Source organism: Lynx rufus, unplaced genomic scaffold (assembly GCF_022079265.1).
Source record: "Lynx rufus isolate CCGP_SWC_20201006 ecotype Redwood Valley unplaced genomic scaffold, mLynRuf1.p SCAF_18, whole genome shotgun sequence".
Lineage (NCBI taxonomy): Eukaryota > Metazoa > Chordata > Mammalia > Carnivora > Felidae > Lynx > Lynx rufus.
In genome coordinates, this window is record NW_025814832.1 from 25,168,173 (window position 1) to 25,185,998 (window position 17,826).

Consider the following 17,826-nt stretch of genomic DNA (forward strand, 5'->3'; position numbering starts at 1 on the left):
CAGACTCGAGGCTGCTAGAAGCCTCACCCTCAGCTCTCTGTGCCTAGGCAGGGGCCACTCGGTCAGGAAGCCAGGCTCAAAGGCCACACCCAGGCCTGCTGGGCCTCTGAGGCAGTCCCTGTCCCTCTCTGTGCCTTGAGGACACGAGTAAAAGAAGAAATTGGATCTCCTTGCCAGGGCTGGAGGAGATAAGTGCTTGGGATTCCTCGAAAGAGAAGCTTTCATGGCAAGCCCTCCGTCTTTCCCCTGAACTCTCTGCCTGCCCAGCGCCCACAGGCCCCCTGTCATCTCCTGACTCCCCTTCCCAGGATCCCACCCACCCACAGCTGCCCATCCATTCCAGAGCCCCAGGCCCACCACTCAGGATGATCCTGAGCCCCAAACACCCCTCCCGCTGTTCAAATCCTCAACCCCAGCACCCTTCTTCCCCCAAAGACCTGACCTGGGGTGGGGGTGGGGCTCAAATAGACCCGCTACTTTAAAGAGCCCAGCCCCCTCCCTCCTAAGCTTAGGTTTTGTCAGAGAGAGCCCAGTTGGCACCGGGCAGACAGCAGCCATGCCACCCCCCACCCCCAGCTCTGACCACACCATTGAGATCAATGCCCGCAGCCAAAGAAGGAATCAATGGTTCTAATTAAACCCTTTTTCCAGGGTGGGTCCTTGGCCAAAGAGTGAAAGAGAGAGCATCTAAGGCTCTGCAACCCAGCACCCAATGCTGCACCTTGTACATCTCTGAGAAACCTGGAGCCCGGCAGGAATCAGACCATGAAGACCCCAGAGTCCTCCCCCCCTCCACCCGACCCTCCCCCCATTAAGCAAGGAGGCAAGCAGAAGGCCTGAGGTGGAGGCAGGGCTCCCGATGGCTCATTCCCAGGGATCCTTCCCCTAGGAGAGTTCCCCCTTCTCCACTCGGCACTGCCCAAGGACCACAGTTGCTTCTTCCAGATCCCCAGAGCACATGGGGGACCCACGTCTCCATCTGAGCCCTGAGGGTCATCACAGAGAATCAGCCATCATGGTAAGGGTGGAAGGAACGGGGTGGGGGTTGGGGGGGGCACTGGACAAAGACCCTCTTGTCCCCAAGGCATGGTGGCAAGAAGCCAGGGCAAAGCCTTTGCACTCGCTGCCAATGGTGTCTGGGTGCCAGGCAATCTGGGCGGAGGGGGGGGGTGTCTTATTCTCGCAACCCCCTCCCCTTACGCCCAGAGCCCTCACCCCCAAGCCTTACTTCTACCCAGGCCACCAGCTAAGTCTCTAGCCCAACAACTCTTAGCTCCCCTGGAGTCCTCCTTCCTGTGTGAATGCCAGGCCTTGGCACTTGCTCACAGTGGCCCCAACACCAACCAGAACCAGCCACCCCCCCACGCATAAACCCAAACTGCCCCCCACATACATACACATGCCTAACCACGCCAGAAAAACCACCCCACCATGACAGCTGCCACCAATAATGACAGAGCCTCACATTTTCATAGTGACAGTCTCCACCAAATGCATCATCCATTCTTTCAAACCAGCAAGAAGGATAGGGACGGGAATGAGAGAAACTGAGGCACGAAGTTAGACAGCAAAGCAATAGGCTCAAGGTCACCCAGACTAAGATAGCCAGAGTCCGGAATAAGGTATCCTACCCCGCAAAGTGCTCAAACCCCCCACCAAGCAACATTCAGACCCACAAGCCTGAAGTCTGGTCAGCTATCCCCCACCGCCAATCCTCATCTGTTTCCCCTTCCCCCCAAACAACCGTAGCTCCAACATCTCCTGAAACGCCTCAGTCAGGTGCCCCCCCCCTCCCCGCCACTGGGGAAAAACACTTCCCTTAAAGTTGGGGGCTGCAGGACCTCCTGCTTCCATAGTATTTGGAGAGAGGGGAAAAACAGTCAGGGACCTCCTCCTTGCACAATCCCTGTTCCTGCTCACCTGGCTCCCCTCGGCCCCCGGGGTCCCTCGGTCCGGCCTCCTCCCTGGGAGATCGCGCGCTGCCCTCGGCTGTCCTCTCCCACCAGGCCAGGGCAAAGCGCCGGAGGCACTGCCAGGGCTGCATGGGGAGGGGTGGGGCGGGGGGGCTAGCACTAGCAGCCGCACACGCCCCGCCGGGCCCTGCCAGCCGAGCTGCGGAGGCACCCGGCCGGCCCCCTCTGCTTCCACCAGCATCCTGCTGCCCCCACCGACAGGACTCGGAGCTGGCCCGGGAGCTTCTGACGTAGCAGGGGGGTGCGTGGGAGGGGAGGGGGGGGCTATGGCGCGTCCCTCCCCAGCCCCGCCCTCTGCCCCTCAGCCCCCAGCGGTCCCTACCTCCTCACTCACCCCGGATGCTCCCCCCAGCTGGGGGCGCCCTCCCCTGCCCTCTGGCCTCCGCAGGGGGAGGGCTTAAGATCAAATAGCCCCTCCCCCCAGCCACTCCCTCTTATGGCCCCTCCCTACCCGCCAGCTGAGCGGGGAGCTGGTCCCCAGTTTCAGCAACTGCTGCCTAGGCTCTAAGGTCTCCAGGGCTAGGGCCTCGAGGTGAGGGGGGCGGGGGGAATACAGGCTTGTATCCTGGCAACACAGCCAACCCCAGAATGCACTCATCCCCTTCCTTCCCTGGGGGGCTGGCGCAAAGCGCCTACCACCACCGTCCAAGTGTGTTCACCCCATTCTGGGACCTGGGGGAAAGAGAGGCCTTTGAGGCTCCCCCCACTTCTCCGTCCCCTTCACGTCCCCTGCATTCTCTTCCTCCACCACGGATGGACCACTCCCCTCCCCCACTCCCCTCACCGTCCATCCCCCTTCCTTCTCTCCACCCCTCCTCCCTCCACACGTACCCCTTTAAATTTTCACCCCTCGGGCCCCCTCCCCCGGGCATCACGAGGCCCTCCCCGCTCGGTCTCCAGCCTCGCCAATCCCTGACCCCCTCTGGTCCCAGGACTCCTGTCGCCCGGGTCCGTCTCCCAAGCCCGCACGCCGCGGTCCCCTGCCCCCCCAACACCTGCGCCCCGAGCATCCCTCGCCCCACCGGCCGCCGCCTCCCCGGCCCGGCCGCCGCCCCCGCCCCCGGCCGAAGGGAAAACACACAAAGAAAACAGAAATACCTTCCACTTAAGCATGGAGGCACATTAGGGAGGAGAGAGACAGGGACATGCCTTGGGACGGAGCGTTCCCCATCGGGCGGGGGCGCGGGGGGCGGGGGCCCCGGGCCGGCCTGCCTGGCGCTCGCCCTCTCGCTGCCTCGCGGGCTCCTCGCTCGGCCCCAGCCCCGGGGCGCGGTGCCAGGCGGGCGGGCCGGGGGCGCGGGCCCCGCCGGGGTGGACCAGCTGGGAGGGCGCCGGCGGCCGGGCGTGTGGGTGCGCGCGCGCGCGGGCGTGTCACCGAGTGTGCGAGAGCGAGTGTGTGTGTATGTGTGTGTGTATGTGTGGGGGGGCGCGCGCGCGGGCCGGCGCGGGTGTGTCACTGCGGGCGGGAGCGCGCGCGGCGCGGGCACCCGCGTGTGGCCGGAACGTACAAAGGGCCGCCCCGGGTGGCGGGGAGCGGAGGAGGGGAGGGGGCGCTGCGCCTCGCGCCCTCCAGCTGCGCGGCGGGATCCCGCGGCGCGCGGCCGGGCCGGGGGTGCGGGGCGCGCTCACGCTCCCCTCCCCGCTCCACCTGCTTCTCCCACCCCATGCAATCCTCTCGCCACGATAGAGATGAATCCCTGAGGCCCGGGACCGGCCTCGGAGGAGAGGGGTGCACCTCGAGGGTGGGGGACTTCTCGGTCTCCGAGCCCTGGCACGCCTTGGGTGGGAAAAGCATCTGGGGAGGGACCGGGCAGGGAGGCAAAGGCGGAGCGCGGGGACTCGGGGGCCACTTTTCAGCCAAGGTGACCTCCGGAAGCCACAGCTGCCCGATGCGGGAAGAGTCTGGACCCTCCTCTGCCTCGACCGGGACACCCCCCTCCCCCGCGCCTTAGACACCGCTCTGCCGCAGGCACCCAGTCCCCCGGCGCCCCCTGCTGGGCTGTCTCCTTGCCCCCAGCTCCGGTTGCGGCCCCTCCTGCAGGCATCTGCTGGAACTGCAGAGGCCCGTGCCGGGAGGGAGGGGAGTCTGCTCATCTGTCAAGTAGGACCCCCAAGCCGGGCGCTCGAGCCCCTTCTCACACCTCTCTTGGAGATGCCACTGCCACTTCCAAGGCAGCCTGAAGAGCACCAGCTCTGCCCCGCCCCCGCTCGACTCCCACCCCCTCCCTGTCCCACCCTGGCCTACCTGTTGGCTCCACAGACTTCTCCAGCTCTGACCGGCACAGACCCTGACCCTGACCCTGACCCCTCCTCCTGTTCTGGTTACTTGCTTCCTCTCTCCCTCTTGTTCTCTGTCCTGTCCCTCCTCTCCCAAGCTTCTCTTGGGGAGGGGAAGGTGGACTGAGTCCCCTGCCCCTTTTGTTTGCTCCTGGCATTCCCAAAGCCAGTTTAGATGGAGCAGAAAAGGGACACAGTACACCTCTTCACTGTAGGACGCCAGGCAGAGTGGCAGGCAGGCAGAGAGGCGGGAGAGAAGACCCCACCCCAAGTGGCCCAAATGACAAACCGGTTTCCCCACTTCCTGGTCTACCCGGTTGCAACCTTAATCTAGGCTCTCCCATTTTCCTGCCCGCCCGCAGGCCTGCCCCTGAGCCAGCCACATGCCTGGCTAGGGGCTAGTCTCAAATGCCCCTTACAGATTATTCTCCACTTGCCGTAACTTAGGTGGTAGGGCCAGGGCAGGAGGTGGGGGGTGAGGGGAGGGCCTTCCCAGCTCCAGCATGATAGCTCAGGAGAGCAGCCAAGAGCGGTGTCTCGGACACACCGTCTGGGCACACGACCCCAGTCGGCACCCTGACTTCTCCCATCCTGGGCCAGCTGCCTCTCCCTCTGCCAACTGGACGGTGCCCATCTTTTGGCCGCTGAGCACACCGTGGGCACTCAGCCAGCTCCCTGCCTGGCTGTCTGCCCAGGATGGGCATGGGAGGCAGCAGGCCCTGTGTAGGGGAGGGGGCAGCGCGAGGAGGGGTGGCTTCCCCCCAGCTGCTTGGACACTGCCTCCCGAGCCTCTCAGAGCCTGCAGCCTGGGGCCTCTAGCTTCTGTTCCTCCGTTCAGGACTCTGACTCAACTATACAGACTCTGCCCTTCCTCTCCCTGTGGGGTTCCCCCTGAGGCAGGGTCTCTTCCCTGCCCCACTTGGTGCCCACCTCAGGAGAAGGGAATCAGCAAGTGCTTTACTCACAATCTCTAATTTGACCCTCTCAACAACCCTGCGGAAGTGGGCATTCTCGGCCCCATTTCAGAGATAAAGAGTTAAGGCTCAGAGAGCAACAGCCACTAGCCTGATCTAAGAGCAGCAATGCTGAAATTCAAACCCGGATCTGGGCTCAGGGATGTATCTGAAGGTTAAGACATATAGGTATGTCCAGGTTAAGGAACTGGGCATTAGCCCTGGATGATGACTGGAAAGATGCTTGGCCCATCACATGGAGACTGGGGGGAGATGTTCTGTGAACCAGCCCCCCAGAGACTGGGAACAGTTCCAAAGGCATCAGCAGGACAATGCTTTCCCCACCCTAAGGTGACCTCCTGCGTCATAAGGAGCTCTTCCATAGAGAGGAGCTTAAATCAGATCCAGATCTTATTTTTTTTATTTGTGTAGCTCACTTTTTGTTTTTCTTTTTTTTCTTGGAGAGAGAGAAAGACAGCATGAGTGGGGGGAGGGGCAGAGAAGGGGGACAGAGGATCCGAAGCGGATTCTGTGCTGACAGCAGTGAGCCCGATGTGGGGCTCAAAGGCTCGAAATCACGAACCGAGAGGCCATGACCTGAGCCGACTTCCAAGTCGGACGTTCAACCAACCGAGCCACCCAGGCGCCCCTGTGTAGTTCACTTTCTAAATTTTTTTTAATGCTTATTTATTTTTGAGAGAGAGAGACACAGAGCGTGAGCAGGGGAGGGGCAGAGAGAGGAGGAGACACAGACTCCGAAGCAGGCTCCAGGCTCTGAGCTGTCAGCACACAGCCCGACGCGGGGCTCGAACCCATGAACCCACAACCCATGAGATCATGACCTGAGCTGAAGTCGGACACTTAACCAACTGAGCCACCCAGATGCCCCTGTAGTTTACTTTTTATTTTTTATTTTATTAAAACAAATTTTTTTTACGTTTATTTATTTTTGAGAAACAGAGTGAGACAGAGCGTGAGCGGGGGAGGGGCAACGAGAGAAGGAGACACAGAATCCGAAGCAGGCTCCAGGCTCTGAGCAAGAAAGCAGGCTCGAACCCACGAACTGTGAGATCATGACCTGAGCCGAAGTTGGACGCTCAACCGACTGAGCCACCCGGGCGCCCCTGTAGTTTGCTTTTTAAAGACAAATCCTTAACATTCCTGATCATCTGCAGAGCCGCGAGTCCATTTGACCCCCTATTCCCCCAACTGCTTCATCCACACCCACCCAATGCAGGGCAGCTGGGTCCCACGGAGGGATGAGAAAAGATACAGCTTCTGAACAGAAACAAAGACCCTGAGGCCCCCCAGTGAGCCAGAGGGCAGATGGCATTGACCCCATGAGATCTTCTGCCCCATCTGCAGGGAAGAGAGGTGCCCCCCCCCCCAATCATCTCCAAGGCAGAGTCTCCCGGGGTAAGGAAAAGGCTGGAGAAGCCATCACCTGTGATCAGGGGCAGAGCAACACAGGCATTATTTCTCTAGCCGAGAGACGAGAGCTGCTCCTGTAAGTTGGCACGGTGCCTGGGCACAACCAATATGCCAGCTGCCTCCACCTGAGATGCCTCAGGTGCTACCCCACCCCCACTCTCATTCCTCAACAGGTAACTTCCCTCTGGCCCTCCTCCCCTGCATCTCTGGTACTGCTCTCGGTGGGGAAGGGGCCGCTGGCATGTTTGAGGGCGCAAACGGCAGTTTAACCGCCCACCTTGCCCTTCTCACACACTGCACGCAGCCCCCTTGCCTGTTTCCGGGAAGCTGCAGGAGGGAGGTTATGGGGGAGCACGCTAGAGGTGGGGATTCTCGGCCTCTCCTTCCCCAAGGCACAATCAGAACGGGGAGTACACCTGCACAAACGTCTGGGCGGAAAGAGGGAGATGGGACCAGGGGTGGGCAGAGAGGGGCACGTGGGCCTCTAGGGAAAGGCACAGGGAAAAGGATGATGTGGAAATCATGGCTGCAATATGCTGGACTGCTCGCTCGGCCACCGTGGAACCCCCATCCCTGATCCTAGAGAAAGCCCCCTGCCAGCGGGGCTATTGTCCAACCAGGGCATGTCAGGGCCCCCCCACCCCGTTTGGACCATCCACACTCCATCAACGGTGGCCTGCAGGCAGTGAGGGAACTGTGATATGACCCTGTTCTGGAGAAAGAGTGACCAGGGGCAGTGACCTGGCGTCCGGTGCAGAAGCTGGCATGGGAAGGGGACGGGAGGAGGAGGAGGGCCTTCCCTCTGCCCCAGGCCTGCGCCCTTCAGACCACAGCCTAGCGCCTGAGAGCCCCTAAATGTCACCTCTCGCATTCCTGGCCCTCCCATTCCCCCTCCCACCCTATAGGAGAGGAGTGAATAGCAGGTTTCAAAAGACTGTCCTTCAGTCCCTGTGGTCCCCCTCTCCAGCTTCTTATTGTAATGAATGCTAATGACGCTCCATAATTGATGCCCTCATTAGCACATCAAACCCACTTTTGGAAGAATGGAGAGAGAATGTGGGAGGGGGGTCCTCTGGGGTCCTGACTGCAGCCACCTCAAGCCAAAGAAGAGAAGCCTACATGTCCCTCTGATTGGCAGTTTTCTGAGCACAAGTCTCTGTCTTCCCTGTCAGAGGGCCGACAGGGGCCCTATCTCTGCCATCAGACTGGAGCGCGGAGTCCCCCTCGTTAACTAGGGCTCCCCCTCAGGGTCGGGCAGTGGTTCTTATACTGAAGTGAGGATCGGAATCCCTGGAGGGCTGCTAGGGGCCCATTCCTGAAGTTTCTGATTCAGTAACTTTGAAGAAGGGCCTGGGAATTCGCATTTCTAACAAGTTTCCAAGAGCGGCTGCTGCTGGTCTGGGCCCCACTTTGAGAACCAATGGGGCAGGCTCGGGGGGCGGGTGGAGGGGACTATCCTCTGGTTTTCCCAGCTTACGGCTTTGCCTGCTAATGACTGGTAAGTCACCAGTGGACCCAGGTGGACCACAAGCCCCACTCCTACAGGACCACACCCAGCGTGGCTTTGAGGCTTTAGATTTCACCATCTGACCTACATGCCTCGGTCGAAACGGAAGGACACCCTCCCACGCCCCCACTCCAGCCAGCAGCCTCCCAGACCTGCCGACTAGCCTTATAAGCCTAGGGTGGGCGGTGGGGGAAGGACGCAGGTATCATCCTGACCTATTTTACCCATGCTGGCACCCCGGAAGCCAGCTCCCTGCCTTCCAAGGTTAGAGCAACCACCTGTTTAATCGTGAAAGAAGGCGGAACCCTCTCACACGTTGCTGGTGGGAAGGAAAAATCGTTCAGCCGCTATGGAAAACAGTATGGCAATTCCTCAGAGAGTTAAACACAGAACTACCACACGGCCCAACAGCCTAATGGTCCTTCAATGGATGAACGGCTACACAATGTGTGACCTATTCATGCAACGGAATACTATCCATCCCTAGAAGGGAGTGAGGTGCTAAGACCGGCTTCAAGGTGGACGGCCCCTGAACACGGGCTAAGGGAGAGAAGCCAGATACACATGGTCACATATCGCATGATTCTGTCTGTGTGAAATATTCAGAGTAGGTACGTCCATAGAGATTTGGTTGGAGGAGGAGGAAGGCGTGGAGAGCAACGGCTTAATGAGTATGTGGTTTCCTTTGGGGGTGAGGAAATGTTTCAGAACTCAGTGGAGGTGACAGTTGCACAACAGGCCGAATGCGCTAAATGCTACCGAATTCCACCTCAAAAAAAAAAAAAAAAAAAAAAAAGGTAATAATGGAAGTAGGGATCTTCCAGGGAGTTCGTTCCATCCACCCACCTGCAGCGTCTATCTTTGTTGGACACAGGAGCTGGCGCCCCCATGAGTCCTGGCCTTTCCTGATGCCCCGGGCCCCTGACGCCTCAGAAGATGTTTGCAGGACCCCAGGATGCTGTTTTCTGGACCCAGACTGCATCCCCGAAGCCTCCTCCTCTGCCCGGCTCCCACCCCAAGAGAGGCTGGCTCCCTTTCAGGATCTTGCTTGCCCGACAGGCAGCACAATCTCACGGTTGGGTCCTGAGGAGCTATCTTCCCATATTAACGTGCCAGTGCCTTCTGCCCGAAGCCGTAGACCCACCCCTCCCTGACCTTCTTGCTCCAAACACAGTTTTATTTTTTTTTTTAACATTTTATTTATTTTTGAGACAAGGAGAGACAGAGCATGAACAGGGGAGGGGCAGAGAGAGGGAGACACAGAATCGGAAACAGGCTCCAGGCTCTGAGCTGTCAGCACAGAGCCCGACGCGGGGCTCGAACTCACGGACCGCGAGATCATGACCTGAGCCGAAGTCGGCCGCTTAACCGACTGAGCCACCCAGGCGCCCCCAAACACAGTTTTAAAAAGCTGTCTGGTTTTCCTTCCCATTGATGATTTTAATCACCCTCTAAATGGGCCCCCTGCTCTTCGGAACCTCCTCCAATCTTCTCTCCACTGCGAGACCCCGGGGCGGGCTGCTCTGGGTGCTGGTGAGGTAGGGAGGGGTCCCAGGATGAATCAGGCACATTTTCTGCCCCACTAGAGCTTTCCACTCAAAGGCCTTCAGTGATGACCCCCTACACAGGGGATTGTGTCCTTTGAGGACCTTAACCGTCGAGGTCCTGACAAAAGTTGTGTGCCCTCTCCCTCGAGAAATGAATATACACGCCCATCCACCAAAAAAAAAAAAAAAAAAATCTGTGGGTCTCCCTGGACTCTGTAGCCCCTCCAAGGACCCCCAGGGCAAGGTACTCAAAGTGTTGGCCACAGACCAGTGTGGCCACTGGTTCACAAGAGGAGTACAGAAATAGAGAATAAGTGTGGAGAAACTTTTACAGGGATTTGACATTCCCACAACATCCTGGCACAGGGTCATTTTTGCTATATATATATTTTTAATTTTTTTAATGTTTATTTATTTCTTTTAATTTTTTTAATGTTTATTTATTTTTGAGAGACAGAGGGAGACAGAGTGTGAGCGGGGGAGGGTCAGCAAGAGAAAGACACAGAATCTGAAGAGGCTCCAGGCTCTGAGCTGTCAGCACAGAGCCTGATGTGGGGCTTGAACCCACAAACCATGAGATCATGACCAGAACTGAAAAGTCAGAAGCTTCACCCACTAAGCCACCCAGGCACCTCTAATGTTTATTTAGTTTTTTGTTTTTTTTTTTTTTCAATGTTTATTTATTTTTGGGACAGAGAGAGACAGAGCATGAATGGGGGAGGGGCAGAGAGAGAGGGAGACACAGAATCGGAAACAGGCTCCAGGCTCTGAGCCGTCAGCCCAGAGCCCGACGCGGGGCTCGAACTCACGGACCGCGAGATCGTGACCTGGCTGAAGTCGGACGCTTAACCGACTGCGCCACCCAGGCGCCCCTGTTTATTTAGTTTTGAGAGGAGACAGAACATGAGTGGGGGTGGGGGCAGAGAGAGAGAGGGAGACACAGAATGGGAAGCAGGCTCCAGGCTCCAAGCTGTCAGCACAGAGCCTGATGTGGGGCTCGAACCCACGAACCATGAGATCATGACCAGAACTGAAAAGTCAGAAGCTTCACCCACTGAGCCACCCAGGCGCCCTTTCACTATATTTTTTTAAATGTGGGTTCACAGTCCATTGGAAGTTGAATGACAACAATAAAAAGGTCTTTCACCCTCAGAGAGTTCGAGAAGCACTGCCCTAAGGATCCATTAACCTCAGGGGAGAATGCCTGACATACTCAATAAATGTCCTAGCTTGGCATTCGAGGCCCTCCAAGATCTGTCCCCTAAATCTTTCCAGCCTTATCTCTGGCTACCTCCCGCAATACCACACACACACACACACACACACACACACACGTGCTTGTGTGTGTGCACGCGTGCTCTGTATCTTCCCTTCGCACGCCAGCCTTTGCCCATACTGTCCCCACCACAGGGCGATCTTTCCTTCTTCTGCACCTGTTGACACCCGATTCCCAATTCTAGTGGCTCAAATTCCATTTCCTCAGCGTAAAGCCTTCCCGACCCCTGCCCTCCTCACGTGCAAACGCATTCTAGCTGCAGTTTCCTCTGCCCTGGGCTTTCATAACCCACTTAGCTTCATTTGGGGCCGTCCATCTCCTCCCCGCAGGCAGAGCTTCGGTCCTCTTGGTCTCTTCTGTCTTCTCCACCCTCCAGAGTGTCCGCGCTGCGTGGATTCTGGGAAGTCTACTGTCCCGATCCTTCCGGGTCTCTCCTGTGGCTACTCGCCCACGTCTACCTCTTCTATGCCGGGCCTTCTGGGCTTCACCCTCCGTCCCAAGATAGTTCCCAGGTCTCCATACCACTCCCTGCCCTACCCCTGGCTTTGCCCTCCTTCTCCGGGGGGGTTCTGATCGCAGCAATAACCACTGGGGACCGAAAATTAGTGACATACAAGATTTCCAGGAGTGGAAAAAAGTTAATTTGACTTATTTTTTGAATAGGAAGTCCTATTTGCCAGTGATACAAAATTCAAAAGGTACAAAAGGAAATAGAGCGGAAAACCAGGTTCCCCACCACGGCCTCTGGCCCCACAGGTACCCAGGTCCAGCACCAGAAGCAAACACCATTTCCACTTTCTTTGGCCTTTCAGGGCTTGCCCATGTGCTCACCAGCATTTTCTTTGTGTTCTCTTACCCACACGGCAGCCGGGGAGATACACTCAATGATAGAAACCGGACGTTGTTTGCACCAGAGCATATAAAGGTACCCCGTTGGGGCGCCTGGCTGGCTCAGTCGGTGGAGCATTGCGACTCTTGATCTTGGGGTTGTAAGTTCGAGCCCCATGCTGGGTGTAGAGATAACTTAAAAACGAAACCTATAACGAAATAAAATAAAGGTGCCCTGTTGATGGATATTTGGGCCACGTCCGGTGCAAGAGATATCCTGGTAATTATTTCCGTTCACACAATGTGAGCATATCTGTAGAATAAATTCCTAGAAGTGCACTAACTGCAGGAGGGTGTGTGCACAATAAGTGTTTTAAATATGAACCATTATTTCTGTTCTTGCCCCACTTAATGGATCCATAGCAACCGATCTTTCCCAATTGACTCACTTATTTCTCTAGTTGTGTGCCAGCTGGGGAAACTGAGGCAGACCTTCTCCACCCCCCCCGCCCTGCCCCACTCCCCACCCCCCCACACACCCATAGAATCCCAAATTGGACAAGGCACCTGAAAAGAGAAAGAAATCCAGCCTCATCGGAGTTAGGAAATGTCCCAAGGACCCTGTCCACCGCGAGAAACAGAGAAGGATGATGCGTCCATCGTGAAAAGGCAGGAACTGAAACAACGATCACTTTTGGGGTGAAGGAGGAGACAAGCCAGAACCCTCCAGGTGTTCCATGTCAGAAAGAGAGACTGAGATCGGCTCTGAGTGTGAACTTCCTGCCAGTTGCAAGAGGGGGTGATGAGGGCCTGGCAGCAGGCCGGACTGTGGGTGACTTCCTACTCAGAGAGCATTAAACCAGCATTAAGGGTGGTGGCCCGGCCAGGCCTGCTGGGAGGCAGAGGGCTGGAGCTGGTGACCTGCGTGCAAGGACACGCCCCACCTGGGTGAGAAACCTGGAAGCTGGACCAATAAGTCAGGGTCCAGAGCTTTGCGGTCTTCATGGCAACCCCGTAACCAAGCCAAGGAGGGCAAAGCAAGGATCAGATCACGAGGAGCCCATTTTGCAGATGAGGAAACCAAAGCCCAGAGAAGTGAAGACACTTGCCCGAGGCTTCACAGGTGAAGCAGGGCTGGAACCCAAGCCTTCAGCCCCCAAGTCCAATGACATGACCTCCACTGCCTTCCTGGGGCTGGAGGATTCCCACGACAGGACCCGGCCTTGGTTCCTCACCAACTTCCGCCAGACCCCTTACACCCCCACGCCACCCTCCCCACCAACACCTCCAGCGCGCAGCTGCAGAGCGGTGGGGGGAGGGACTGCTGGGTGAGGCTGCAAATCCCTCTCCTGTCTAACAACTGAGCTGAGAGAGGAAGACAGAGGTGGGAAGAGGTCCCAAACTCCCATCTCACGTGTCCTCGCCCGTCTCAGTCCCAGACTCTCTCGTGATAGGAAAGTAGGCCAGTTTGGAATATGTCACGGATATTTTCGACATTCCCATCTGTACTATAGCTTTGCCTAGAGCCAAGGGGGGCGGAGCCAGAACCTCCGTGCCGGATGAGGGGTACACCTGCTACCTCTGGGGCTCAGAGCCCAGATGGGGGCTGGGAACGTTTGCACAGGGGACCCTGAAGGGCCCTGAGCATGTGTCCAGATGCCTGGACAGGATGGGACAAGAGACCAGCCACATCTGCCCTCTTCCCAGAGGAGCAGGAGCAGAACAGCTGTGATTTGTGGACACCATCCCACTGCCCCGGGAGCATTGTGCCTGGCTAGCCTGGGGGTGGAGCACTGAGGAGGGAGCAGTTAGTCCTGCAGGGAAAGGGGTCTGGGAGAGCTTTAGTTAGGGGAGAGATGACTGATATCTGAGTCGGGCCTTGAAAGGCAAGCAAAACTTTTGCTGGGGCGGAGGGTGTTCCCAGCCAAGGGGTATGCTGGGGGGGGGGGGGCGGTGCTGCAGTCACTGTGGCTGGGAGGTCGAGGGCTGACCAGGGCAGCAAGAGAGGCTGGGCAGAGGGGTACTAGCATTGGAGAAGGAGTGTTATGGTGAATGCCCAGCTAGGAAGGTTGGGGGGGCGCCTGCAGGTGCCCAGGGAGGCTTTTAACTTACACGATTCAGAAAGGACATGTCGCTGTGGGCAGGAACAAATCACCCTGGGAAGGGCGGAGGTGCAGAGGACGAGTGAGACTTCTCTTTGAGCCACCAGCCACCCTGACCAAGTCATTCTCCAGTTTGCTGACAGGGGCACCTCTCCTGACTGCAGGAGGGGAAACCAACCTGAGAAAGGAATTCCCTGCAGAAGTTAGCGATCCGCTAGCTGAAAGAGGTAAAGGTTGGGGTGGGGGTTGCTCATCAAGGGATTCTCCTGGCAAGGCTGGTGGAGGAGACATCTGGACACCGTGTTTACGAATCACCTACTATGGGCACTTTGCAACATTCCCTCGCTTGACCCTTTCCGCAAGCCCAAGAGGTAGGTATGCTTTGCGCCTTTTTATCAACGTGGAAACTGAAGTCTGGGTTTCAGGGGTAAAGAGGCAAAGGGGAAGCATAAGTCCCTTCCCTAAGGTCCCACAGCTCGTAAGTGCAATAAGAATCCAGGTCTGTCTATCCCCCAGAGCCCACCCCTTCTTCTGTCACTACCTCCCGGAAAAAAGCCAAGGGTCCCTCTCAAAGAAATGACTCCGGCTCCCACCTGCACCCCTCTCTCAGTCTCCATCTTGGACCAGGCTACAGGGCCCACAGCAAGCCCATGAGATAGCCACTCTCAGATCAGAAAACGGAGCCTCAGAGAAGTTCAATGACTCGCCAAGGAGCAAGTGTCTCTCCCCCGCTCCTTCTGCCCCTCCCCCCCAAATAAACATTGAAAAAAAAAAAGAAAAGAAAAGAAACCAGTCCCCGCTCCCCCAGATGAGGGTTTAGAGGCGATCGGGCTATCGGCACAGGGAAAGTCTCCAGTCGCACCCACTAAGTCCTACCTACTGGCTGCAGGAACTTGGGCAAGTCGCTGATGTTCTCTGCATCTGGAAGAACGTTGAGCTGCTTCGCGGAGTAGCCCGCCGTGTATTAGGTCACTGCCAGCCTCCCAGGTGGGCGGCCCCGCTCCAACCCGGGTGACACCAGTGAAGCCCCTTCCTCCCCTGTTCGTGGTGGCTGGTGATAGGTGCACACTTTGCTTTCTGTTTCCTCCCTTCCCAGGACCTACAGCCTCTGCTCCTTGTTCAGTTGCAGACTGGGGGCTGCTCAGCCTCCCAACCCGGTCCAGCCCTGGATCTGAGGCAAGAATCTCCAGGGTTATAAGAGCCCCGAGGTTCAGGGAACACGTTCAAGGCCCTTATGCAGCCCTGAGGAGGAGGGACCCAGCTCTTCGCTTTCAAGGGGATGGACAGATTCGTCTGCCAGGCTTCGGGCCAAAATCAGGAAACTCCTACCAAGGGACAGGAAAAGCAGAGTCTGACCCTAGGAATTCAAAATAATCGTAGTCGGAGCCATTCTTAAGCACTTGGGATATTATTTTATTCAATTTAATCCTCTGTGTGTATAAAATCCCATTTTATTTTATTTTTTTAATTTGTTTATTTACTTTGAGAGAGAGAGCAGGGAAAGGGCAGAGAGAGAGGGAAAGGGAGGATCCCAAGCAGGCTCTGCGCTGTCAGCACAGAGCCCAGCGCGGGGGCTCAAACTCACGAACCGTGAGATCACGACCTGAGACAAAACCAAGAGACGGACGTTCAACTGACTGAACCACCCAGGCTCAGTCTAACATCCCATTTTAGAGTTGATAAAACTGAGGCTCAGAAAAGCAAAATGACTTGCCCAAGGAATCCAAGTCCCCGGCTCTTCTCTACCTTCAGGCCACGGGCCACACCTTACCCTCCGGTCACTGGGCTGCAGGCCAGGGCTAAACTCCAATCCCCAAGTGTAACCAGAGGTAGAGGAACTGGCCCAAAACCTGGGGGGAATGACTCTTGCACCTCCCTGGGTCGTTGCTGCTTTTGTGACCCCTTCTTGGGACAGCGCCAAGGGTCAGGAGATAAGAGTCAGGTCCTTCCTAGCTCCCCATTGCTGCTTCCAGAACATCACTCCGTTACTTTTTTTTTTTAATTTTTAAAAATGCCTATTTATTTTTGAGAGACAGAGCACAAGTCAGGGAGGGGCCAAGAGAGAGGGAGACACAGAATTTGAAGCAGGCTCCAGGCTCTGAGCTGTCAGCTCGGAGCCCGACGTGGGGCTTGAACTCATGAACTGCGAGATCTTGTCCTGAGCTGAAGTCGGATGCTTAACTGACTGAGACACCCGGGCGCCCCTCTGTCACTTTCTTGCAAAAGCCCCTGCTCCATCCACCTGTGCCACTCTCCCTCATGACTGTTGTCCGCTGACCTCCCAGCCCTGCTTCGCGTTTGTTGAAACCTCTTCGCATCCCAATTCCTAATGCACCCTGGGTAACTCTAAAAGTCCCAGCATCTCCATTCTACAACCTTTGTGTGCCAACTCACGTTCTCCTCTGCCCACACCCTTGTTCCCATCCTGGACACTGTCACCACCTATAGGTGCTCCCATTTTCCGTTCTGAACTCACCTTCTGCTCCTTTGGTTCAACTCTTCTTCAGACAACTGTTTTTCAATCCCCAGTCAACTGACCCTGAGTTGATTTTCCCATCTGTCAGCCCCCTTCTGTCTTCATTCTCTTCTCTTCTTCAGCCCAGAGTCTCTGCTTTATCAGATCATCTTAACTTCTTACCCTCTGTCTTTTGTGGTCACACCTGCCTGGCAAAACCCTAACACTGTACCTCCGATTCAAGAAGGCTCCTTTAGCACATCTGTTTACCACTCCATCCTCAAAAACCCCTTTAAAAGAGAAAAAATATCCTAGAGTTTTAAAGCATATTAGACTATACTGGTGGCAAAATCCAACAGAGAAGAGGAATCCATGATGCCATAGAGGGAGTCCCTAAAAGTGTGAATTTTTGTAGAAGAACCGTAGATTTCCTATTAATGTCAGGAGCAAGGCAAGCATGTTACTCTCATTATCCCTATTCAACATTGTACTGAGTTCTAGCCAGGGCACTAAGGCAAGGGTAAAAGGGCATCCAGAACTGAAAGGAAGAGGTAACACTGTCTTTATTCAAAGATGGCACGGATTTTCATGTGGAAAATCTGATGGAACCTAAAAAATAGCTATTAGAACTAACGTGTGTGTTTAGCAAGATTATAAGATCAAGACATACAATTATATTTCTTTTTTTAATTTTTTTTAACGTTTATTTATTTTTGAGACAGAGAGAGACAGAGCATGAACAGGGGAGGATCAGAGAGAGAGGGAGACACAGAATCGGAAACAGGCTCCAGGCTCTGAGCGGTCAGCACAGAGCCCGACGAGGGGCTCGAACTCACGGACCGTGAGATCATGACCTGAGCCGAAGTCGGACGCCCAACCGACTGAGCCACCCAGGCGCCCCACAATCAATTATATTTCTAAAAATATGAACTACTTAGGGGCGCCAGGGTGGCTCAGCCAGTTAAGCATCTGACTCTTGATTTCAGCTCAGGTCATGATCTCATGGCTTGTGAGAGTCAGCTTGGGATTCTCTCTCTCCCTCTCTCTCTCTCTGCCCCTCCCCTACTCACATGTGCCCACTCTCTCTCTCTCTCTCTCTCTCTCTCAAAATAAATAAATCAACTTTAAAAATATGAATTACTTAGGGGAAAGACTGACAAAGAATGTATAAGACCTGCGCACTGGAAACTACAAAACATTGCTTAGAGACCTCAGTAAATGAGGAGCTATACTATGCTCATGGATCAGCAGATTCAATAGTCAAGATCAGTTCTCCCCAAGCTGATCTATAAATTCAACACAATCCCAGTCAAATTCCCAGCAGCTTTTTTTTTTTTTTTGTAGAAATTGAAAAGCTGATTCTAAAATTCTTGTGGAAATTCAATGGACTTAGAATAGCCAAAATAACTTTGCAGAAGAAGGTGGGGGCAGGTAGCTGGAAGGCCCTATCCCCTGGCTGTCAGCACTGAGGCCACAT

At 55.9% G+C, this 17,826-nt stretch overlaps 1 protein-coding gene across 1 annotated transcript in view; it reads right to left on the reverse strand.

Annotated features, from left to right (window-relative positions):
- Positions 1 to 2,044, reverse strand: part of SRCIN1 (SRC kinase signaling inhibitor 1) — a 63,521-nt gene extending 61,477 nt beyond the window's left edge. The window contains 1 exon segment of the mRNA XM_047080548.1: positions 1,921 to 2,044. Within this exon segment, the coding sequence (XP_046936504.1) occupies positions 1,921 to 2,044 (124 nt within the window).
- Positions 2,045 to 17,826: the final 15,782 nt, after the last annotated feature.